Genomic DNA, 22930 nt, shown 5'->3' on the forward strand with positions numbered 1-22930 from the left:
CTCGTTTTAGGGCATTTCCTTATCCGGTTTACATCCGGAGGACGGAGTTATCCTATCACGTTGTGTTGCCGCACAAACATTGCCTCTCCAACCTCCCTCCCACTCCGTCTATGTATCGTTAATGCATCGCGTTACGATCCGTGGTGCCGAACCATGAAAGCGGAAGCTGCTACGATTGGAATTCGATGACGAATCGCAGGACTCGCCTGAGATCGTGTCGATTAAGGAAAATTTCCCCTTAGAACTTGACGAACTTTTCCGAAAATGCGACCTTGTTCATTTCAATGCTGCCGACGATGGCTCAAATTCCGGCTTGACTGTGCAGGGCCTTAGTCCCGTTGGCCTTCCATTGTCTCCTCACGATGTGGCAGCCATTACCGATACCCGCTCCAGGAGTAGCTATGAAGCGAGGAAAGACGAACCGGATGGCGGTTCGACCACGAAATATTGGGAATTGGATGAAAGTCGGCTGGAAACTCAAACCCCCACATGGAAGGTAATCCGCCAAGCTGTTGCAACAATTTATTACTTTGAAGATTGGAAATCCTAAGTTCTGCCAAGCATGTCCGAATAGAACTTGGCAAGCTGCTCATTGACCAGGAGGGTGATTTCCCCCTTTCTCGCCAGAGTTAGCCTAGATTGGATGGAATATTCGGCACCCTGTTTACCTGTTTGCCATTGCAGCATAAGGGCCGAGAGTTCGTTCTCAGCCACGGTGGCCAAACTTGTACGTTAAAAACGACTCTACCTGTCGTTGTATCGAGCATCATTCAGGGTCTGGGTTTCCACTGTTACCATGGAGTTAGGCCGGTCACATCGGGGTGTAAAGTAGTTTTTACTTACGATTTGATATATGAAGGTCCTAACCACTCTTTCCTTCTCGTTTTGGTCAAATCCCACTCCGCAAGATGCCCTACGGTCATGGTCCCTCCCATAGGAGAAAGGGTGGAAAGAAGAAGAAACTGAGGAAAACTCAGGTTTCTCGATATCCTGTCATACCAGGTGCCTTATCTATCCGTCCATTGTGATCACTTGGGTCCAAAGGACAAGCAAAAGAATGTTTCTGCTGCGGTGTGTTTACGAAAATTGTGACTTCTGAATGTTTTTGGGGAACACAGAGCGAACAGCATAGGAAGATTCCGACTTTCGGCCAATCACTAAACTTAGTACCAATGGCATACTTTAAGCATCTATCATCTATCACCATTGACTGAGCCTTCGACTTGGCGCATGACAAGATCCTTGAGCGGCTACATACCAAGGCCATCGACTTCGTTAGACAAAATAATATCGTCGACGGGACTTCAGGTGACTGCGATCAAATCCAGTCTACCACAGAGGTGGTTGGAATTAATGTTTGCCGAGAGACAGTACGCCAACAGGGGGTCCCCCTTTAGCTTTCGACAGGTAATATACTCATATTGTCACTTTCAGGTCGTAATCATTATTCCCGGGCAAAAAATTTCGACCCCGGAACTTAGGGGAATGCCACGTTCATGACAGCAAGCAGTTTTCCAGCACTCCACTGCTTGCCTCCGTCTGCTGCAGCTTTTGTCTAGGCGATTCTCTATTTCAGTTGCGCAGCAAAACGGCTGGGTCAGCCATGAAGACTACGGGCTGCTTAACTACTAGGAAGTTGGAAATCTTAGAAGTGCAGATTTTGGTGCAGATAGCCGGGAACGAGAAGGCCTGGAAGCATGCGCGGCCATTTCGGGATGCTTGACTGGCGGCATCCGCCAAGTTTTCATCAATATATATTATCGCATAACTAACCTACCTCGACGTGGTTCGCTTAAGTCGAAACTAAAGCTCTGCATATGGCAACGATAATTTCTTTAATGTTATTTGCCTTGTGATCCCATTCGCTACGTATATACCAAACCAAATACCATGGATTTCCTTGGGAGAGCCGGCCAGTTTCTCTATCTTGAATTCTATTAACTTTGGTATCACTATGAATTTCAGGTCTGGGAAGCCTCATAAGGCTGCAAAGCACAAGAAAAGAGGCTGCATTCGGGCAGCAGCTCGCGGAGAAGGCATGGGAATACACAGGTGAGATTTGTAGCGCTGATGCTTAAGCTCCTAATTTCCTTATTGTCAACGATATTTTATATTCCAGTCAAATCCCCCAGCTAATGTCATTGTGGATTGCGAGCAGGCAAATATGGATGCATCCCCTTTCGTCCCGGGCCAATGACCCTGGCCCAGCCAGTTTTGGTTACTCGTGATCTTGCATAGCCGAGTCGTAACTGGACCCGCAGTGCTTGCAAGGGCAAAAGCCTTCGAAACCGTTTTCTGCAGCGAAACATCAGCATGCTGGTGGGAGATAACCTGCGCAAATCTATATTGCATGTTAACGGTAACGTTTGCTGGAGGGTTTTGTGGACCCGCTTCGTCTCACACCAGCCCGGAATGAAGCAGCAGCAGGGAGGCCGAGGAAAAATGATATTTAATAAAATCTCACAAGGTACAGCACAAATTGGCTCATAGATACTACTGGATCAATGATAATGTTTAAGGAAATACACGCAGAGAGGCCTTTCATATGGAGCCACGAACCCTTCCCTGTGACATCCAAGATCAGATAAACCCTCGATGTCCTCCCTTTGTACTGCTCGTTTGCCAACCTAGGTGGCTTCCTTTTTCAAAGCGCGGTCATGACTCGTTGGCGAAAGCCTTGTGTTCTGGCTTCTGGATATCCGCATACGTAATTTGGGTTCGCGGTAGCAGCCTGGTTTCGGGGCCGAATATTTAAAACTGTCCTCCAGAATCTGATAAGTGACCAAACCATAACCGCCACAAGACTCATACTCAAGCAGCAGAACGCGAAAACGAAAGCGTTGCTAACTACCTTTGGCCAGGTCCGGCGTTGCTTAGCTGCGTGGGGATGGACCGCTGCGATGCGGGATTGATTTTTCTTAGCCATGCCAGCCCATAGAATCGAAATTTTAACAAAGACGCCAAAAAATGACTTGTTATCCCAAAAGTGCCTCACCTTCCTTGTCATTTGATGCGTCTCGACGTTCACTAGGGGGAGAACCTCGGCTGCATTGCTGGTTCACAACATTACGGGCAGTCTCTCGGTCACCGGGACTGCAAAGCCTGAATATACAATGGTGAAAATCATTGCTAACGGGCGAAAGTACACAAAGACAGCTGTACTGAATTGGAACATTGCATCCAAGATTGGATTCTGCAACTTCAAAACATCGTGTCTGCAAATAATATTAACAAGGTTGTTATTTGGCATATAACCAAAAGAGATAACCTACCGCGCACTCCGGGATGTCGAGGCCCAAGGTGCGTGCCGCAATTATAGTAGCGATGAAAGCGCTGACAAACTTCATCACGAATAATGATCTCCCTCGATGGTTCAAAATAGTGCAAAAAATTGACTTGGCAATATCAATACATCAAGCCTTGAACCTGGGTTGGTGAATTAAACGAGATGAAAACAACTGAATGCCTTGGTATTTATGCTGTCAAGGAGCATCGACGCCAGAGGCACCGAGGCGGAAGTATTATCCAGAAACCTGCAGTGAATCAATGGAATTCATAACTGGCCGGGCACTTCCTAACACATAGGAGCTGTCTGATACAACTTGGTGGAACGACCCAGAAATGGACTGGCCTCTTTCCTCGGCTTCTCAACGTGATACAGCAACAGTCCTTCCGTTAAAGAGAAACATTTACCACATCACACATGATGCTTCTCTTCACCCTCCGTTCCTAATTCACGGGCCTTTATTGCAGATGCGCAGGAAAGATCGGCTGATCCGGGGGAACTTGTCGGTGATAGTGACACCGCTTATATACCCTGGCGACTCAATATGGCGCCTGCTCCACCATCCTGATTCCAAATTCAGTTTTGTTTGGCATATATCAGGCGTTCGAAATGCAGGGTGCGGGCGGGTGTGAGAGCTCTGAAAAAAAATTCAGACCACCATCAACACAACTCGTTTTGCACACCGTCATCTGCATGCGATGGTATCGAATGACGATGTCAGAAAGCGGAGGACGGTAATTGTCCGGGTTTTCCAGAGAGTCGTTCGTCTGTGAAACGTCGCAACGGGGATCTACGGCGCCCATCGCTGATCATAGCTATCCAGCGGTTTAGGTTGAGTCTCAACGCTACGAGTTGGAGAAAACATTGTTGATGACCATGTTCCATGTTGCTCGAAATGTCCCTGGCAGATACCACCAAGCAAGCACTGGTTCAAATCTGTGTACATGTATGTATGTACAGTACATATATACAGAGTACATACATTTGGTATCATATTGATGCCATGTAATATCAGCGTGTTCACGCACTTGTAACAACTCTCATGGATACTTGTGTAAGGTGATATCCAACCCAAGACTTGTTCCGTGTTAATTTCTTTCTGAGCAATAGTACTCATGGCATTTGAGAAGGAAATCGCCATGCAGCAGTCCGATGCTGTAGTTCCCAATCTGCAAAAGCCTGTATCCAATATTGCTTGGAAGTGAGAGGAGTTACACAAAATCTGACACAGAAAGAAAAAACTGACCATCAACACATACTCAGCTGCAAGGACACTTTTGTGGTATTTTGTGATCAAGATGCGCCACTCCAAGCGCTTTAGGCTTTGATTCCTTAATGTATGTGCCCCAGACATATGAGCTGATGTGATTCAGCTTCGCAAATCATTTGTCACCATTCTGCCTCCCATGGACTTCTTCCAAACAACAATAATTGCACATGCGGTTAAAATCTCCAGCTTTTTCATGCTGCTATTATATGGCCCATTTTGTGTGACTTCATGGAATCTTTGTTGGCGATGTCTGAGAAAGCTTGCATCGACTACACTTCCGCTTTCCGAAGGTCACAATGGCCCACCCATCATCAGTCAAAAGGCAACTAAAAGTAGCCTTGCCTAAGGATAATGTAAAACGCAATAAAACTCTATTCCTCTCCCAAAAAGATAAGACAAAGGATCATGAGGCGACGGGACTCAGGTAACTCAGGGTCGCAGAGCACCAGAAATAAAAGCAATCCAGATTTTAACATGATCCATCCGACATGCCTCATCACGTTGCAGCCCGGACGCACCCTCGGCGGGATATATAAATGTGTTTCCATTGAAACAGTCGAATGGTAGCATGTCAAAGGGCGATGTCGCATAACCCGATATTCTAGGAACTAGGCGTCACCTTAGACAGCGGCATCCGGCTACCTTTTAGCCCGAGCTGACGGGCGGAATAATTGCAACTTCTTCTCCGGCCTGTATTATTCTGCCATTCGCATCGTCATCCTCCCCATCGGCATCCACGTACTCTAGTCCGACACTAACTGCACAACTAGACAGCACTTTTTCTTTTATACCGGGGTATCGCTCGTCCAGGATATCGAAGAGCTTGTGCACGGGCAAAGGAGCAGGAAGTGGTTCGGTCGCTTTACCGGTAAAGGAGAAAGCGCTGGCGAAATAGTGGATTTGAAAAGTCCCATTGAGTTGGGATGCGGCGGTCGACGGGTTGGAGATGAAAGCTGGGGAGGCGGAGGTGGACGCCATGGTTTCTGTGTGTGCAGGGTGTCTTCGTTTGATATGCAAATGGATAATGACCTTTCCGGCTCTGCGAAGGAAAAGAAGTTTTGTTTTTATCTGATCGCCAGGCTTGGCAGGAATTGCTAGGTGCGGGGGAAGTTGAGTGCGGGGTAATTTGTGCTCCATTCCCAAACGCCCTGTGACTGGCGAGATCCGACGAGACAGCAGTGGAAGCAGTCTGCTGTCGGGGATAGATGGCATTTGGGCGTGCTGACTTTTGATGACGATAGATGTTGAGATGCTTGCTGAACAGTATGCACAATTAAAACACTAAAAAATCATCATTTCCTTTAAGAGATCTCCCTATGTCGGCACTGGAACCACTATGTACTGATGTATGCGTATGTACGGAGGGAACATGTAGGTAGATGCTGAAAGCGCAGGCGTATGTTTGTATCACAGATTCAAGCATGCCTGGAATCCGGCCAACAAATCATCCCTAAGATCGGTCCAGCTCTCCAAGCCCACACTTAGCCTCAGAAGCTTTCGATCGACAGTGTCATCCGACATTGCGCGCCATTCGATCAAAGACTCAACCCCTCCAAGACTCGTAGCATGATGGAAGAATTTCAATTTCGACGGAATCGCACGGGCATGGCGTTCTTCTTTCATCGTCATAGAAAAAACCGGGCCGAACCCACCGGGCATCTGCTTCGACAGCCAAGCCATATCGTTTTCTTGTAGACTGGAGTGGAAAATCTCTTTCACAGCAGCCTGGACCACTCTCGCAGGATCATTGGCCGCGGGATTCGGCACTTTCAGCGCCTGGTCGAGGAATGCGACCAGCGACGTGGCATTCTCACTCTGCCGCTGGACTCTAACTTCTAGAGTCCTCAAGCTTCGAACACCCAGCCAGCTCTCCATATTCCCCATCATATTTCCCAAGTATTGCCTATCCATGAACAATTTATGCCTCCACTCATCATTCTTAGTCGCCAATACCCCGCAGAGCATGTCACTATGGCCACCTAGATACTTCGTGCCAGAATGCATGACCATATCTGCACCCCATAGAAACGGGTCCTGCAAGCCAGGAGGCCCAAAGGTACTATCCACAAGCAAGTAAGCCCCGCGCGAATGTGCTTTTTCCGCATACTTCTGGATATTAAAAGACGTCCCGTGCGGGTTCACGGGCGTCTCGAGTAGGATCAGGTCACCTTTTTCCAACTGCTCGGCGGGACAGTCGAGATCGATCTTTTTGAGGCCCGTGAGGCGGGAGATGATGCTGATGACGCCATGGCTGCCGTGGTAACCATTACCGACGGAGATGCGTTTCGGATTGAAAAAGATCAGGGCGGCGTTTAGAGCCGCGAGGCCAGAGGCGTAAGTGACGCTGTGACCTCCCAAGAGGGCGGAGACGATTGTTTCGAAGCGGGTGTAGTTTGGCGCCGTGTAGCGCGAGTAGACGTGGGATGTGGGGCTGGGGATCTCCTGCTGTTAGGATGAGCATTGTTAGTCGATTTCGGTGGAAAACTCGTAAGAATATATGGATTGAAGGCATAGTTACAGATTCCTCTGCTAATGGGACTAGTTCGTCGGGGTTATCAGAGTATCTAAAGGTGGTCGAGACGTGCAATGGCGGCGCAACATCCGTAACGACGTTGATGGGATCATCGGCATGTATGGCGACGGTGGCGTTGCTGCAACCGTTCAAATTGAGATCTTCCATTTTGCTGCGAATGCTCTCGGCCATTTTGGGATATTCACGGCGAGTTGTGGCCCTTACTTCGTCGAAGGTGAGAGTCTGGGCTTTATATAGTTGATTAAACGACTCCCTACCCTCGATACTAACGATGTGGTTGTCTACCCCTGTGAGGGGCCCGACCCGCTTCCGGGTGCCGGTATCCACGAATTAACTTTGAGTTCCTCCCAATGTTCATACGGGCGTGATCGGTCTACATAACGGATGTCGCAGGGCGCAAGAGAATTGGAATTTGTAAACGTCATATTGGATGGCCGTATGGATCAGAGAATGGGAAATGGCACTAGTACTCCGTACGGCTTAAGAAAAGAGAACGAAAAAAAAAAAGAAAAGAAAAGAAAAGAAAAAGAAAAAGAAAAAGAAAACACAAGAGAACATAGGACGGTACTAGGCCAAATGGCAAGCTCGGCCGTAACTCCGAGGAGATCCCACGATATTTTAGAAAAGAAGGATGCAGATAAAAAGAGACCGAACAGCTTGTATGGTGTCATCATATCCGACCCTGTGCCAACGCCCCCAGCAAAGCATCGTTAAACTCCAAAATGCGCCTGTAAATGGGGAGGGGAATCGCGACGCCTGCTTATCGCTTGAATGAACTAGCCCTTAGTGGACTTTTAACAGAGCCAGGTATGGCTGATTGAAAATTGAATCGATCTGCAACGTATATTAGCTGCTTTTTCTGGCAATTCGACGACAGGAGCGGTGACACTGGGATGGCCTACCGTTCTCAGAATCAAAATAAATCGTGATGTCATCGTGTTCACCAGGGTACTCTGGCATGTCCAAGCAGACAAACTCTGCGAACTCGTCATCGTTGCCTCTAGGGAGTGCAAATTTGGCATCCACAAGCTTGATTGCGTACTTGCCAGGCCGGGAGGAACTCTCGAAGTTATCAGTGCTCTTCAGCACAAAGTTCATGCATTTTCCATGGCTGAAGTCAGAGAAGAAGACCACAAGCTGGACAATCTTTTCTTGTTCGATGATCTGGAGTCGGGTTCTGCCAGCCTCCCACTTCTTATAAATGGGAACTACCATTCTTCTGCGTGATATGGCAAAGCTTGTGGAATATCTACAATAAAAGTGCTGTGAGCAACATATCCGGAATCGCAGGAGGAAGTGAGAAGGCATTACCCATCAAAACGAACTTTGAAGCCAGTTATTGCTTGTTGGAATGTATGTAAAGCTGCACAACAGTCAGCTATTGGATTTACAGGAGCAGGTAAGAAGATCAAACCTTGAACAGATGCAAAATTGTATCTTCTAACCAATGATTTCGAACTTGCGGTCTTTAGAAGACTAGCTAGTTCATCAGGCAGCTCCTTTGGCACCAAGTTTTCAGCCACTGCTATCGCCAGGTCATTCTGCGGTGGCCTATAGACAGTCATGGCAGTTTGAACATTAACATCAAGGCCAATTCTAAGATCACCCGGACCTAAAAGACATGAAATTAACATATATTATCACATATAGACAAAGAATAGGCCTCTTGAAATCCTTACCCAGATTAATCCTGTCTGTAACAGAGCCCCAGTTTGAACTGACAAACGCTCGTAGACGTTCAGACAGAATTGTAGGCGCATATCCATGGTCAGTAAGGCTTGGATTTTGGTTGATAACAGTAATACTTGGAGAAGTGAATTTTAATGGTGTCTTTGACTGCAAACCACCTGAACCTTTTTCAATTGGCTGCTCAATAGAGAAGGATTTGAGCGGTATTTCAGCAGTCTGCAATTCATCATCACTGGGTATGATGCCCAACAGCAAGGAATGCATTTTGGATCGATGCTCAGCATCAGAAAATGTTAGAATCATAGAGCATAGTGCATCACCATCTTGGACCTTTAACATCAGTGCTGGTGCCCCATTGTCACCACGCAGATATCCAAACACAACAGGAGCACCGTTTCCTAGGAAATGTGAGACACTGGTTAGACTCTTAACCTTGGGGCTTGTAACAGCAATGAACCGATAACCACGATGTGATTCGCGTGTTCCAGTACCCTCAGTAATTTTAACTGTCTTTTCAAAGAGTCTAATTCGACATCGTGGCGAAGGTTCTGGAGGGAAAGCTTTGGAGGGACGAGGGTCCATGTACTGGAATACATCTAGGACTTCTTCAAAAATCAACTTTTCACCGGCTTCGGGCTTAAAGCTAGCTTCAACTTTGCGTGAATATTCAACAATTTTCCATATCATATTAAAGTCAGGCTGTCTGAAGTGAACGTCCAACTCAAATCCTCTAGGAAGCTGGAGGCGCATTGTGCAGCCTCTCACGTGCCAGTCAACATCAGCCCATGTTGGTCCTTGCTTCTTATCAGCCTGGATGGTAATATTCACCAGCTCGCTCTGACTGGTGATAGTGGCGATAACATGTGAATCTTTTCTATTACGAGTAATGGACAACATACAAGGGATGGCGATTTGCTGAGAGGCATCGTCTCCAGAACTGATATGGGCCTCCACAAACATTCGCCCATAACAGAAATATCGGCTAGTATCACCCATGGGCATCACATCCCCAAGATCGGGGTGCCTGGTTGACATGTCGACAAGCATTGATTTCGAGACGGAACCAGACAGGATAGCAGAAATATCGGGAGCAAAGAACGGATACTTGATCCAGACGCTGGTATCGACTGACTGGAGAAGTGGAGGGGCGTCATTGCCAGAAGGAAGGATGTTGTGACGTTTCATTGACATCGCTAACCCTCGGAGATGACGGATCACGTTCTGGTGAAGGGTGATCAGATGTGCAATGCGTAGATCTCCGGTGCTTTTGGCAACAGATAGCATTTCATCAGTGCTTATTTTCCCAAATCTCGACAACTCGGGATGTTGAGGAACGATGGTCTGGTTTATCCACCAGGCTTTTGCCAAATTCACCACTGCCTGTTGTGACTGGTCGCCCGGCGACGCCTGAGAAGAATTCCCGCCCGAGCTCGAAGGCCGCGATCGTATAGAGACCTCTAACTCTCCACGGCCCTTCAAGAACCACCAGACGCACGCTCTTACCCACTCTGAAAGGGATGTCTCCATTGAAGGTTTTACGCTTTCGGCAGATAGACTGAACAGCTTGTTAAAGTGGTTCACATAGTCGGAAAAGTCCGATAAAGCGGTATCGCTGACCATGCTGGCGACGTTTCGTAAGTTCTTTGATGATGAGGAGTCCTTATCTTCGGTGAAGCTCTGGAAAGATTGTTGAGTAGAAGCGGTAGAGCTTTCTGGAGATTTGAGATATGGAGGAGGACGCGTTGTTGTGTACGAAGCGGGAGTGGCACTGGCGTGTGTGGGAGTGGGGTTTGCATTCGAGAATGGAGGGGAAGGTTGACGCGGTGCTTTATATGACGCCGGAGGGTTGTTTATGTGAGCGGAAGTAGGAGTTGCATTCGAGGATGGAGGCGAAGGCCGACGCGAGTGTTGGCTTTCATCAGGCAAGGCACTAAGGACACTCGACCAGAAAGATGGTGGACTAGATTTTTCCTCGGTCTTCGGTAGATCTGAAGCAGCTTGGGTGGGATAGGACTGTGCCGGCGAAGTCGTGTCCGTTGGTGAGTCTCCTTCCTCGTCAAAATGCTTCTGAAATGCGCGTCCTTCCTCAGCTCTCATCTTAGCCTGAACACGACGCGCAAACGAGTTCGGGTCAGAAGACTGCCTAAGCGATAGGCGAGAGCCACGCACACTCTCACCAAGCGAAAGGAGAAAGTCAGTGTCCTGGGAATTCTGCATGAGGAGTGGCTGCCACGGGACCTCCTGCTCTGAAACGGGCGACTGGTGTTGGACGGCGATTGATGGTGGAATGCCATGACGATAGGAATGAGGTTCGGACGGAGAATGTTCGTCAACGGGGGATGAGTCTGATCTGTCCGTAAAGGTGGAAGCGGAGGAGTTCGACCGGGTTCGGTATACGGCTATCATGTCCTTGGTCGGGGCTTCAGCCTCATCACCACCTTCGCCCATGACTTCAGGGGGATCATTGCTGAACTGGACTTTCAATCCTTTGCGGCGACGGCGCTTAACGGGGCTGGTGGTGTTGTGTGAAAGATAAGAGGAGTCGAGCAAGGGTTGCTCAACGTTCACATGGCTGCGCTGAGACACGGAGACATCGATCCGTGGGGATGGAACGCCGGGCCGAGGGGGAGCACGGGGCTGGGATTGGGGTTGGATGCGGGAGGAACCGAGAAAGTCATCGATCTGTGCATCGCGGACAGCTTTGGAGTCCTTCTCCTTGGAGAAGATCTTGTCCCGCCATTTTCGTGCTTTGGATTCGGCCACGGCGCTTATGCCATGCTCTGAGGTTTCGACCACCATCATTGATTGCGATCTTCAATGGTCAGGAGGGAATTTAAAGAAGAGAGCATTGACGTCCCGGCATCACTCTCGAAGTAACTTGTCACACAGGTGAAAGAAGAGCTGGGGGTGGTGCGGAAGAGGGAGGGAGGGAGGTCGGCTGGCAGGTAGAGGAGCGCTCACGTGCTGGTCATAATGGGGTAGTTTTAATGAAACCGGGGCTTTTTCTTGGAGGATCAGCAAGGATAAACAAACAGGCGCGTCGGGCAAAGAACAAACAACATCAGAGAAATGATCAGAACGTACATACAGATGGAATGGGAAGAAGAAGTGGACAGATTGGTGTTCAGAATAATGAAGAGGTGCCTGGAGCAACAATGGCACACACGCCTGAGGATCTCACAGGCCGTTTAAACGCCAAAACATGAAGTGTTCCAGGGTCTTGCAGCCGTTGCAAGGCCTGTCATTTGCTCCATGCAAGGCCCCTTTTGAGATAAATCTCAATTGATTGAAGTTGGGTTACGGGTAAATTAAAGTGATCTAATTACCACCAGCAGAGCCTGTCCACTCCGGTGGACATGGCTTGGGCCGAACCGTGGGAGCTGCATCGATTGGGAGAGTTTCTCCGCGCCCTCCAGCGTAGACAAGCCGAAGATGAAACATGGATTTTGGGCGGCCCCCTCCCCTTGGCCCAATCCTGGCATCCTGAAACGAGGGTCGCTGGTAAACCTTGCTCTCGGCCAACCAGCAATCCCGGCGGCACTCGCTACCGCCGATCTCTCCGTGCAGGTCGCGCGTACATATGTAACGAGGAGGGAACTATCCACCCCCTCGACACACTTATAAACTCCAAGTCGATATTAATTATATATGATTCATTATTCGCTTTTATTGACACATTCCTCAACTGGGTTCACCCCACAAAGGAAGGAAAAGAAGGAAAAAAAAGAAGACACTCATAGCATCACCTCTCGCGGTCGATTTCACCGGGAAGTCTGTTGATCCGCGTTCCTGTGGACCTTCACATAGTTACCGCGGGCGAGAGGTCAACATCGCTACGATCGCACGGCGCCTAGGAAGTCCCGATTTCTGCGTGATGGTGCGTGGATTATGATGTACAGTGTCGACGGAGCCGCGACATACAGAACTACTGCGTACGGAGTACTCTGTCCCCCACGGACTGTTCCTGGGTCCCAGCTAGAGGTTACACGGAAGATGAATGGGCAGATGTATGTACTGTATGGAGTACATCCTACAAGTAAGTAGCTGCTCTGTGCCATACGCAGGCTCCGTCCGTCCCTGCTCGTCTTTCCTCCCCGACGACAAAGACAAGGCCATTATCAGCTCCCCTCCAAGCGCACGGTGATTTGGCCCTTTGCAGCGGAGCGCAGCGCGAGCAGCGAGGATGCGCCACGACACGGAGGCAGGCTTGTGTGCGGATGGGTGTGGCTTGGGCCTTCGCTAACACGCGTCATCCGTCGATCGAGCGCCAGCACAATGCCAGCAAGCAGGCAGTTTCAGTCTCTCACCTCTTGGGGTTTATTACATATCTACTCCGTACTTCACTCGGTGGTGATGTCCCACTGTTGCAAATTGCCCTGAGATCCTGCTCAGCAAGATGGAAGGCCGAATCTTGGCGAGCCAAGCAAGGGCTTCTTTGTTGAATAACCCAGGTCTGCAACCAGGCCGTTGCCAGAAGTTTGAGACAAGATTCGACCAAGCCATGGGACCCGTCCACAAGTGACGATGCTTTCAAGTTTTCGGGATCCCCAAAGCAGCCGGAGCCCAAGGTGATTGGCTTCGTAATGAGCGGCCCAATTTTTAGTTTTGAGATTGCTTGTCCCTCAATCACAAGGCTGACGATGCCCTTTCTGTCCGCCAGCGCGATTATCTTGTTTTTTTACGAGCTCGCATTGGTAACCTATTTGCTCCCCGCGCACTACGTTGGGAAGCCACTAAACATAAAATTTATCACAGCCGCCTAGCATCCTGAGGCGGCTTCTCGCTTTGCAGGATTAGTTACTGCCTCGATCTCCCATCTCTATGGCTTGTCCATGCAAATACAATGCGTGCTTGCATGACACTGCAGTAGCGCTCATTCAATCTCACCCAGCGCGGCCTACAGGACCAAAGAGCAAGGACTTTTTGGCCTTGCATCCACTTAGCCCTGAGAGAAATCGCGATTTCCATCATGTAACTAAACTCCATGCTCCGTACTCCATGTCGACGATCGCAAAAGCTATTTTTATCTCATTATTTGTAATTATCATTCCTCCCAAGCCGAAAACTTGTGCGGGGAATGCGAGAAATCTGGAAAAAAAAAGTTCTCCGGAAGTTGCCGAAGATGTTAAAAAGTGCATAAAGTACGGAGTAAACTGGACATGTTTGTATGCTCTTGGCTTCGAACTGTGATTCCAGATCTCGGCAGGATGAATGTTGAGGCAAACCGATCGGAGGCCCTGTAACAAAAATAGCATATCAACGTCAGTCTCGTATCCTCCACTCCACTCCACTCCGTTTGGAATTCTCCACTGGATTCGCTTCCCAACTTCCCAAGCCATTTTTGTCCATTTGACTCTTGCTTGGGGTTTAATGCTGGAGAGTATTTTTCTCCGTAGGAGCCAATAAAGCCGTTCCACTCTCCAGGGCGAGGGTGCAAACTTCAAAGGGATGATCGGGCACTAGATTAGAGGGTCCCCGGGCTGAGGAGTTTGGAATCGTCTCAGGAACGCGCACCGTAGCTATCTTTGTGTTGCCTCCATCACAAGGATCACAGCGTAATCACATTTTTGCAATTGGATAATTTCATTAACTCACAGCCAAAGCGAGGGAGGACAGGAGAAGTCCCGAAGAGATCCTGGGGCTTTCTCAGAGGAGGTGCTAAATAGTCGATGGGGACGTGTCTCAGTGCGGAGGGGTGGAAAAGACGGATGCTTAGGCGTGATCTTTGTTGTAACTGGATAGTTTGCTGGTCAGTGACGCAGTTGGTGGAATGTGCTGGCAGCTCGCTCCGGTGTCTCGTCTCTCCTCCCACTGCGATTTGATACGCTACATACGAGCAAACTCTGGCCCGCAGCCGACATGAGAGCGACAAAGTGCTGATTATTTTTCCAGACTCGAAGCCGGGGGGGGGGTGTCTATTTTTTTGGCTTCTTCAAACGGACCCGGACGCCAAATTCGAAGCCTTGCTACTCCGTAGCTTGTTTAGTTATTCTTTATTCTTTATTCTTTATTTTTATTTTTTTATTTTTTTTCTTTTGGGATCTCTAGTTCTCCTTTGCGGCTGTGCGGCTGTGCGTTTGGATTAGCTCTTACAGATTCTACTCATCGCCCTTTGTCCTCAAGGTTCTTTTACTTTCTTTTTCTTTTTCTTTTTTTTTCCCCCCCAGTTTTTTTCCATTTTTATTTTATCCTTCCTTCTGACAGGCAGAATTCCTTGCAATCAAAGCTTGGAAAAAAAGCCCTTTGAATCCCTCCCCCTGGCTTGGTTTCCGCGTTGCTTTCGTCTAGCGAAGATCCGACCCGACAAGCATTTCGCGGATGCCCTTGGCAGATTGTTTATCATAACAACCAAAAGCTCCCCTGTCCTTCCCGGCAAAAAGCCCCCCCAAAACTTGCGGCCCACCTGAACGACTCATGAGATATTTTTGGTTTTCATGTCTCTTGGTGGAGTGAGGAAAAAACAAGGACGATTGTCTCGACGTTAGAAAGGGGGAATTGTGGCTTCGAACTGCGAGGAGGAGACCGTCCTCCTTTTGGAGGCCGTCTCATCAGTCTGCCGGTTGAAGTGATGAACGGTGTTGACCCTGGGCTGCCCGACTTGCCGATCGATGGACTTGACGGAATCTCACACGACTGTTCTCTCGAGGCTCGCCGGCAATGCTTTGCACCGACCTATCTCGCACCAGAACCCCAGTTGACTCGACACCGGATGGCTCGACAAACATCGCTGCTCGCTCACCACCGGGTGCCCCTCACCGTCTTCCAGGTGCTCTTCTTCCTCCTGGCACTTGTACCCGTGGACGCTGTGTTCGTTCCCTTTGATAATTGCCTCCCGAATTCGATAGTCAAGTCGAAGCCTGCAAAGCTACAATTCGTCCCCCTTTTCGTCACCGCCAGCCTTAATTCGTCGTCGGTAGAAAAGAACCTGACAGTTACCGTATACGGCAATGTGACGGGCCTTGCGACGGGGGGTGCATATCCGGAGCCAGATGATCCTGGATGGTCTGATCCCAATGTCACTCTCGGCAAGATCGTAAACGTCGACCAGTCAACGTTGAAATACACCACCCTGTTCTCCCATCTCGATGTGCTAAGTTTCACACCTTACAGAGCAGACCCGCGTCCGTTCTGCGATTCTGTCGTGCAAGGAGAATGCCCCCTGGGACCTGTTTTCAATGCAGATCCGTATGTCTCCCCCCTCCCGGTTCGCTAGGGCGCTGGGTGTAAAGGTTAACCTTTTTTTCAACTATAGAAATGACCTCCCGCAGCTACGAGCTTTCTCATTCTCTCACAACCTTTTCTCGACGTACTCATTCGCTTCTATCGTGCCGAACTTCGACGTTGTCTCCGGCGACGAAGCCAAAACCCCTCTCGCCTGCGTAACGGCTGATGTTACTCCTGATTTGGGGTCCCCGATCAAAGACGCCCTCACATACGTTCCACTAGTTATTTTGATATTAGTTGGTGTCGCTACGATATCCGCCGCTATATACAGTCCGTGGGGTACAACGGATATATTCCGGTGGACTAGCAATTATGGACGCGACGAAGACCTCCTACGTCTTGTCACTCCGGGTTTCGGTGATTGTTTACAATACATCCAATTCGTCATTTTGTCTGGCTCGTTGACACTTAATTATCCTGGATTTTTCCAGCCCGTCGTGAGTCACGTCGGATGGTCTGTCCTCATGTTCAACGAGAGTTTGGCCAGCCACGGAAACGGGACGCAGCCACTCCAAGATGGAGTTTACAGCGTCAATGGCACCTACGGACTTGACCGGATGAGACAATATATCGGTATGTCAGCAAACAAGGATGTATGGCTAGGCATGGTGGTCTGGCTGCTTTCAGTGCTCGCTATTATCACCCTGGTTACACAACTCGCTTTCTCGTTCCAATGGCTACACCGGAAGATAGCTAATGTCCCGGAAGAAGATCTCCGGGCGAAAAACTTACCTTTCACCCTCGGAAACGTTATTCGAATCGTTTTCATTTACTTTTTATTGCCGATTGTGTCCCTTTCTATGTTTCAGTTCGTGATTGCTAGCTCATCACCAGTGTCTACTGTTGCACTAGCTGCCGTTCTGCTTGTTTTCTTGATTCTATTTGCTGGTTGGTTCCTGGTTCTCATCGCTAAGACGCGCCCACGGTCCTATTTGTTCGACGATCTTCCCACAGTCCTCCTTTATGGCCCTTTGTACAACACGTTTTCGGACAGTGCGGCCCCCTTTGCATGGATCTCCGTTCTTCTTACATTCATCAGGGGCATCGCGGTAGGGGCAGTTCAACCATCTGGCATAGCCCAGATAGTGCTACTAGCGATTTGCGAGATCATCCTTGTCCTTACCGTTGCTGCATTTCGGCCTTTCGAATACCCAACCTCGATGAATGCTTATTACACTGTTCTGGCCGTCATCAAATGCATAACTATTCTTCTGAATGTCGCTTTTGTTCCGTCTTTGGGTGTTTCGAACAGCACCCGTGGTTGGATTGGTTACGTTATTCTCGTAATACACGGCGTTGTTCTGGTTTTCGGTTTTTTTCTCAATGCGATTCAGACGCTCATCGAAGTCATCGCACGATTACTTGGAGCAGGTGGGGAAGACGGTGTTGAAGGAGGAGCTGCTAGAGGCGGACTTTCTAAGGTATGCAATAACCCCTTCATGTTTGGTCATATTTTGGAGGACGTGCTAACCACTGAGAAGGTGTTTGGTATGCGCCAGCTCTCGCGTCGAACGTCCAGGCGCCGTCACATCCCCCGGTATAGCATCAATTCTGAAGCGGCAATGTTAGGCAGTGAAATGGAAAGGCCTTCAACACAATTGGATGGGGAGCGACCACGAAGCTTTTCGGGGAGCTCCGCGATATTTTTGGGTCGATCTGGGGCGGGAAGCAGGATGAGCACTGGATTTGAGGTCAGCAGTGTGTACGGTGTGGGTCAAAGTCGTGGAGATGGAAGCATGACCTACACTCCGACAACTCCAGGAACTGTCAGCGCCTTTTCGGGCCCTGGTCGACATCCAGGCGGAGCCGCGTCACCACGTGGCGGCCTTGTCAAACTGAAACACGCTGAGACGGTCGATCACTTCTACAGGCCTCCAAGGCAACGTCGCGCTACCCTTGATGGGATGTCGCCAACTAGCCGGCGACATAGCTCTTGGGGTGACTGGAATAAAAGAGACTCCAGCAACACAATTAGTGGAGACGAGATTCAAACGGTGGACGGCCCGTCAGGGTCTGGACGAGGAACACCGGCGCCAGCCTATCTTGGAGTTGCGAAAGATGATCCTGACGGAGACGACGACCCTGCTCAACCACGAACTGATTATGCCGTTCGTGAAGCTGATTTTTATTACCGTGTTCGCGGCCCGGCACTCTCCAGTGCCCCAACTCGAAAGCTCAAGACTGGCCCGGCCGATCCCACAGGCCCGGTTTCTTCGGCCACTGGATGGTTGCGGAATCTATTTAGAGGGAAAACTAAAGAGAAAGGAAGAGGGTTTGAGGTTGTGCGCAGTGCACGCGCGCCTCCACCTGGATTGATGCTTTCGGAAGAACCTGACGTGTTTCCTGAGCCTTATCGGGATGAACCCGAGCCTTCCAAGGATGCGGTACGAACCACAGAATCACCCGTGGACAGTGCCAAAAGAAACACAAAGAACCCTACGCCCAATAGTGGGAAAGCTCCTGCAGAACCTCCTTCGTTACCACCGATAACCACTACCGACAACATTGAGCTGCTTAGTCGTGTTGAGTCCACAAAGCAGCCCACGGAAGTTCAGGGTCTGCGAATACGGCCACCAACAATTCCAAGAAAAAGCTCAAAACGGCATTCGTCTGTGGATATGACAAGCGGGTCCGAAGGTGCACGGAAAACCGCTTCTACCTCACGTCTATCTATCGATCAAGAGTCTGCCGAAGCGAGACCAAAGCATCTTCAGCTCAGCCACGCCCAACAGACCAGTCGGTTGCCATTCTCTTCCAAATCATCGTCGACTCGTAGTGACCAGATCTCCTCGAACTCTGCAGGATCGAGTATCAACAACGCTTTGGATGAAGATCCGACTACTCCTCGTCCGGCCCACCGAAGAATGAGGTCAAGCCCTGGGCGATACGGCTCGACCAAATGGGCAGATCGGCCCTCCAGTTTGGGATACGTCCAGCAGCATCGGGCAAGCGATCATATTCACAATACGGACTCGTCTAGCCCGCCGTTTTCTGAAAGCACGGCGGAGATTGTCAAAGACCCTTGAACGCTTTCCTCGTTGAGTACCAGTTTCGATGGCTTCACGCTGCTGGTGCTCTTGGTATCCTTGACGATGCCTTTTCGAACACCTGGCGTTAAAGGGCTTTTTCCCGGAGAATGTACATACATCGGCGAAGCGTTGGCTTGTTCGAAGGCGTTTTCCTTTTGCGGCCTCGTATGATGACCTACCATTGGTCGGGTTTCTCCTTTGATCTTTTCTCTTAAACTCTTGTTCAACGTCATAGAAGGCAAACGGGCTTATGATTCCAGAATATCTTGCTTGTCTTAGTTTTCATTTTCCTCCTTTCCCTAATATTTACGACATACTTCCTCCCTTGTATAAATATTGTTTCCAGCGATGGCCCCGATGGTTATGATTTCTTCATGTATGAGAAGAATGGTTGAAAGAGAGCATTAATAGCAGATATCTTACATAGCTAACACTTGTTTATACCTTTGACATTCCTTTTTCCCGGCCTCCTTGGAAGCCGGTTAAGTTGATAAATGCTTAAAGAGCAGAGACAGGATCTTTTACTCAGCATGCTGATATCACTGGCGATAGCCAGCCGGTAGGTAGCGCGAATGCTATGGGAGCACAGGTGACGGTGGGGTTTCCTCGAATATACGGGGTGGAGTGGTATGTAACATCCATACATTCTTTGTATGTACGTATCATAAGTTCTTTCACGGCCTTTGGGTTTGGTTGTGAAGGGTGGTTGGCCAGGTTAGGCTGATCCGGTTGGACGAAATGGCCTGCGGTTGGTTCCCGCCTGATGGCGAGGGGAAGGGCAACTTTTTTTGGTGCCGTTCGGATCCTCTCGCATACTTCACTCTCCACCCAACGATGGTGCAATCCACTGGCAACTCTGCGTTGCAAAGAGTAATTTTCAATCGCCTCGACGGCTTCTTGGGGGACTTCAACGTTGGCGGTACCTCGTGCGTTCTCTTCTGAAACAGCTTGATGCTTGTCCCTCGAACCTCGTTAGTGGCCTTTTTTTTTTTTTGGGCCTGGCAGAGCACACAACCATCTTCACGTGCAGCTGTTGCGGAAGCTTACCGTTTGATCAAGTTTTGTGAGATTTCGAGGATTCTTTTCATCCGATTAACCCTACGGAGTACTGACGATCTTTCGCCGCGCTCCAGAAGCCTTCCCCCGCCGCTCGGCACTAGTTATCCAGAGCTGGGAGCGGGAGAATACGCTTCACCAGCTTCGCGGGTCAACGTGGAGTATCCTTACTCTGCAGCAAATGACTTCCCTTCGTCCAAACGACGGAGATTGATCTCTTCTCCTGCGGAAGATATTCGGCTATTGAACCCATATCTGTCTTCCGTTCACCGAGACGAACCCCTATCCCTTCCTCGACCTCATGCCCCCTCCTACGAAACCGCCAAGTTCCGGAGCCCTTCCTAGTGGTGATTTACAGGCAACTAGTGTGGCTCGGAGTTCCCCAGTCGTCACTAGAGAGAGGGGGGGTCCTCTGGCGAGGGCGATCCTCCCCGTGGTAGACTTGACGGGCGACAGTCCTGAGCTTCAGCCTATGACGGCCCAACGCAGACATAGTGCAAATGCTCAGACGTCTGATCTCCATGGTCAAACTTGGTCGGAGTTCTTGCAAGACCGGTCTTCCGGCGGTCAGGGATCAGGTGATGCGAGTTCTAGGAGCTCTCCGCGAACAAACCGAAAACGAAGATTAGCGAGTGCTGGGGATAATAGTAGTCAGCCAGAAAGAGTGCGAAGCTCGATTCCTGGAGGCCCTTCGAGTGCCCAACCAGGTCTTTCTAGACACGCTTCCAGGGCAAGAAGCAGTTTTGGGACTTCGACGACAGCATCTGATAATGGTGGTACTTCACCCCGAAACTCATCAGCAATGGCTCGCCAGCTAAATTCTTTGAGACACCGTGAGAGGAGTTTTACAGACTACACTCTCCCAAGATGGCAGCCTGATTCAGAGGTGTCTCATTGTCCAATTTGCCGGACGGCTTTTAATTTTTGGTATCGAAAGCATCACTGCAGGAAATGTGGGCGGGTTGTTTGCGCATCTTGTTCACCTCATAGGATCACCATTCCTCGCCAATTCATTGTAAGACCACCAGAATCGCGCAAACCACTACCCACAATTGCACAACCGATCTCAACAAGGGCGGAAATTATCAGCCTCATTCATGATGACGAGGAGGATGTCAACCAACCACCCTCATCTTCTTCTCGCCAGCATGAGCAGCAGTACCAATTTTCAAACCAAGCTCTTGGTGGAGGGGAGGAAGTTCGCCTTTGCAACCCTTGTGTCCCTGATCCAAATCCAGAACCTCCTCGGCGGTACAGTATCATGGAGTCGACTGGGCGTCAAAGGTCGTCCAACGTTACAGGCAATAGGCCTCACATTTCTCTTTCATCTTCCTCTCTTCGAAGCTCAGAGATATATGAACATTTGCCATCCTTCCATAGGCCTTCTGCTTCCCTTGGATCAGCTTCCTTTATTAATTCAGAAGCAGCCCGCGAACTCCGACGACACCGGGCTCGTATGACCGTATGTGGGCACCTCCTTTTAGGCCTTTTTATCGTTGCTAATATATATTATAGTACCATCCTGAAACATCCGGTCTACATCATACAAATGAAGCAGGTATGGGAGGCAGGCGATTACCATCCTACGACGCGGTTGATTATGCCTTTGGAACCACTAGTCCTGCATTTCCGCCTTCCTATAGGCAGTCTCAGGATGTGGAGGACCAAGTTCAGTTTCCTACTTCATCTTATTCTCCACGCACTGCTAGCGCTCTTGTAAGGATCCAGCCCTTGCTAGCTACGTCTTGTCCGCTTATGGATGACTGGATAATTAACTGAGCGTATTTGCAGGATTATCAGCAATGTCTCAATTATTCACCCGCATATTCGCTATCTCAACGCACACAGATTCACCATGATCATCACCGTCATCCACAATTAGATGCGAGTCGACCACTTCCTCATCCCCCTAGACAGCGGCCATCCCAGCGCATCGACGAAGCTGATCTCTGCCCAATTTGCAATAGAATGCTTCCACCTCAAGGACGAGATGGAAACGAAGAAGCACGAGAAACACATATACGCGGATGTATCCGTAGTCATAGTGATCGTCACGGAGCAACATCAGATCGACATTCCTCTCCCCCTCCTGGTAGCGGTCAGATGGTGCATTTCACAGCGACGGAGAAGGACTGCATCAGCCAGGACGGTACGTCGCAGGAATGCACCATCTGCATGGAAGAGTATGAAGTTGGTGTGGAGCTAACACGCTTACTTTGTTTCTGCAAATTTCATAAGTCTTGCATCGTTGGATGGTTTAAGCGCAAGGAGGAGTGTCCCGTGCATAAAGTTTTAGCTTAGATCCCAGACCATGCATGTGGTTGCATCATCCTGGGCGATTCTCCTTGCTTTTTTAAGGCCTTTTTGTCTGCAATTCTTTTGGAGTTTTTGCTTTTAGTCTGGTGGCTAATGAACTGTTTCTTTCTTTTGGATGGTGTTGGAGAGTCTATGCTTGCATAACAACCTGCTGGATTAAATGGTGTTCGCATTGAATATGGATCGGTTCTCCTTGGGATTCAATGGCGTTTGCAACGGGTGAACATACTAGGAATTTTGTGGCCGTTTGGGAATAGGTCCTCCAATACAGGATATATAGTTATTCTTAAGTCGCACAATGAGAAAATTATGCAAACAGTCCCTTTTCTTGCTGCGAACATTTTCCAAATACAAAGCAGCTCGCTAAAGAGTACAAGTTAGGGGTTCTTTGCTTGGCTTTGAGGGATGGAGACGGCTAAGGAGCTTGGTATCTCCAGACCCGCCAGATTTGCTGCTTTAACCACGGTCTCGATCAGCCTCTTGCCGACGAACCGTCTTTGTTCTCCTGTAAATTCACATCGTAATCA

At 49.3% G+C, this 22930-nt stretch overlaps 9 protein-coding genes across 9 annotated transcripts; 4 read left to right on the forward strand and 5 right to left on the reverse strand.

The window, feature by feature from the left end:
- Nucleotides 1-301: 301 nt before the first annotated feature.
- Nucleotides 302-923, reverse strand: CIMG_13362 (uncharacterized protein; the record flags this gene model as incomplete). Its single annotated transcript, XM_001245005.2, has 3 exons — nucleotides 302-546; nucleotides 669-724; nucleotides 844-923. 3 exons carry the CDS (start codon nucleotides 921-923, stop codon nucleotides 302-304), a joined length of 381 nt encoding a protein of 126 aa, XP_001245006.2.
- Nucleotides 784-1860, forward strand: CIMG_04448 (uncharacterized protein). Its single transcript, XM_001245006.2, has 3 exons — nucleotides 784-1071; nucleotides 1188-1370; nucleotides 1435-1860. The coding sequence occupies exons 1-3, from the start codon at nucleotides 1058-1060 to the stop codon at nucleotides 1439-1441; spliced, it is 204 nt and encodes a 67-aa protein (XP_001245007.2). The 5' UTR covers nucleotides 784-1057; the 3' UTR covers nucleotides 1442-1860.
- A 237-nt stretch (nucleotides 1861-2097) lies between these two features.
- CIMG_11319 (uncharacterized protein) lies at nucleotides 2098-3347 on the reverse strand (the record flags this gene model as incomplete). The annotated part of the gene is made up of 5 exons (XM_012358408.1): nucleotides 2098-2341; nucleotides 2560-2627; nucleotides 2708-3027; nucleotides 3113-3215; nucleotides 3273-3347. The coding sequence occupies 5 exons, from the start codon at nucleotides 3345-3347 to the stop codon at nucleotides 2098-2100; spliced, it is 810 nt and encodes a 269-aa protein (XP_012213831.1).
- Nucleotides 3348-4597: 1250 nt separating this feature from the next.
- Nucleotides 4598-5768, reverse strand: CIMG_04450 (molybdopterin synthase small subunit CnxG; the record flags this gene model as incomplete). Its single annotated transcript, XM_001245008.2, has 1 exon — nucleotides 4598-5768. The coding sequence occupies one exon, from the start codon at nucleotides 5766-5768 to the stop codon at nucleotides 5202-5204; it is 567 nt and encodes a 188-aa protein (XP_001245009.2). The 3' UTR covers nucleotides 4598-5201.
- Nucleotides 5613-7353, reverse strand: CIMG_04451 (cystathionine gamma-synthase). Its single transcript, XM_001245009.2, has 2 exons — nucleotides 7075-7353; nucleotides 5613-7001 (listed from the first exon to the last, which is right to left on the reverse strand). The coding sequence occupies exons 1-2, from the start codon at nucleotides 7258-7260 to the stop codon at nucleotides 5964-5966; spliced, it is 1224 nt and encodes a 407-aa protein (XP_001245010.1). The 5' UTR covers nucleotides 7261-7353; the 3' UTR covers nucleotides 5613-5963.
- A 496-nt stretch (nucleotides 7354-7849) lies between these two features.
- Nucleotides 7850-12036, reverse strand: CIMG_04452 (uncharacterized protein; the record flags this gene model as incomplete). Its single annotated transcript, XM_001245010.2, has 6 exons — nucleotides 11867-12036; nucleotides 8769-11777; nucleotides 8504-8701; nucleotides 8401-8452; nucleotides 7992-8338; nucleotides 7850-7923 (listed from the first exon to the last, which is right to left on the reverse strand). Exons 2-6 carry the CDS (start codon nucleotides 11578-11580, stop codon nucleotides 7850-7852), a joined length of 3483 nt encoding a protein of 1160 aa, XP_001245011.1. The 5' UTR covers nucleotides 11581-11777; nucleotides 11867-12036.
- Nucleotides 12037-12134: 98 nt separating this feature from the next.
- CIMG_11321 (uncharacterized protein) lies at nucleotides 12135-13541 on the forward strand (the record flags this gene model as incomplete). Its single annotated transcript, XM_012358409.1, has 5 exons — nucleotides 12135-12352; nucleotides 12586-12655; nucleotides 12754-12785; nucleotides 12843-12987; nucleotides 13230-13541. 5 exons carry the CDS (start codon nucleotides 12135-12137, stop codon nucleotides 13539-13541), a joined length of 777 nt encoding a protein of 258 aa, XP_012213832.1.
- Nucleotides 13542-14965: 1424 nt separating this feature from the next.
- Nucleotides 14966-19483, forward strand: CIMG_04454 (uncharacterized protein). The gene is made up of 3 exons (XM_001245012.2): nucleotides 14966-15963; nucleotides 16031-17423; nucleotides 17484-19483. The coding sequence occupies exons 1-3, from the start codon at nucleotides 15347-15349 to the stop codon at nucleotides 19026-19028; spliced, it is 3555 nt and encodes a 1184-aa protein (XP_001245013.1). The 5' UTR covers nucleotides 14966-15346; the 3' UTR covers nucleotides 19029-19483.
- A 405-nt stretch (nucleotides 19484-19888) lies between these two features.
- CIMG_11323 (FYVE zinc finger protein) lies at nucleotides 19889-22724 on the forward strand. The gene is made up of 4 exons (XM_012358410.1): nucleotides 19889-20002; nucleotides 20091-21549; nucleotides 21603-21803; nucleotides 21879-22724. The coding sequence occupies exons 2-4, from the start codon at nucleotides 20389-20391 to the stop codon at nucleotides 22386-22388; spliced, it is 1872 nt and encodes a 623-aa protein (XP_012213833.1). The 5' UTR covers nucleotides 19889-20002; nucleotides 20091-20388; the 3' UTR covers nucleotides 22389-22724.
- The last annotated feature ends 206 nt before the right edge of the window (nucleotides 22725-22930 follow it).

This window comes from Coccidioides immitis (assembly GCF_000149335.2).
Source record: "Coccidioides immitis RS genomic scaffold supercont3.4, whole genome shotgun sequence".
NCBI lineage: Eukaryota > Fungi > Ascomycota > Eurotiomycetes > Onygenales > Onygenaceae > Coccidioides > Coccidioides immitis.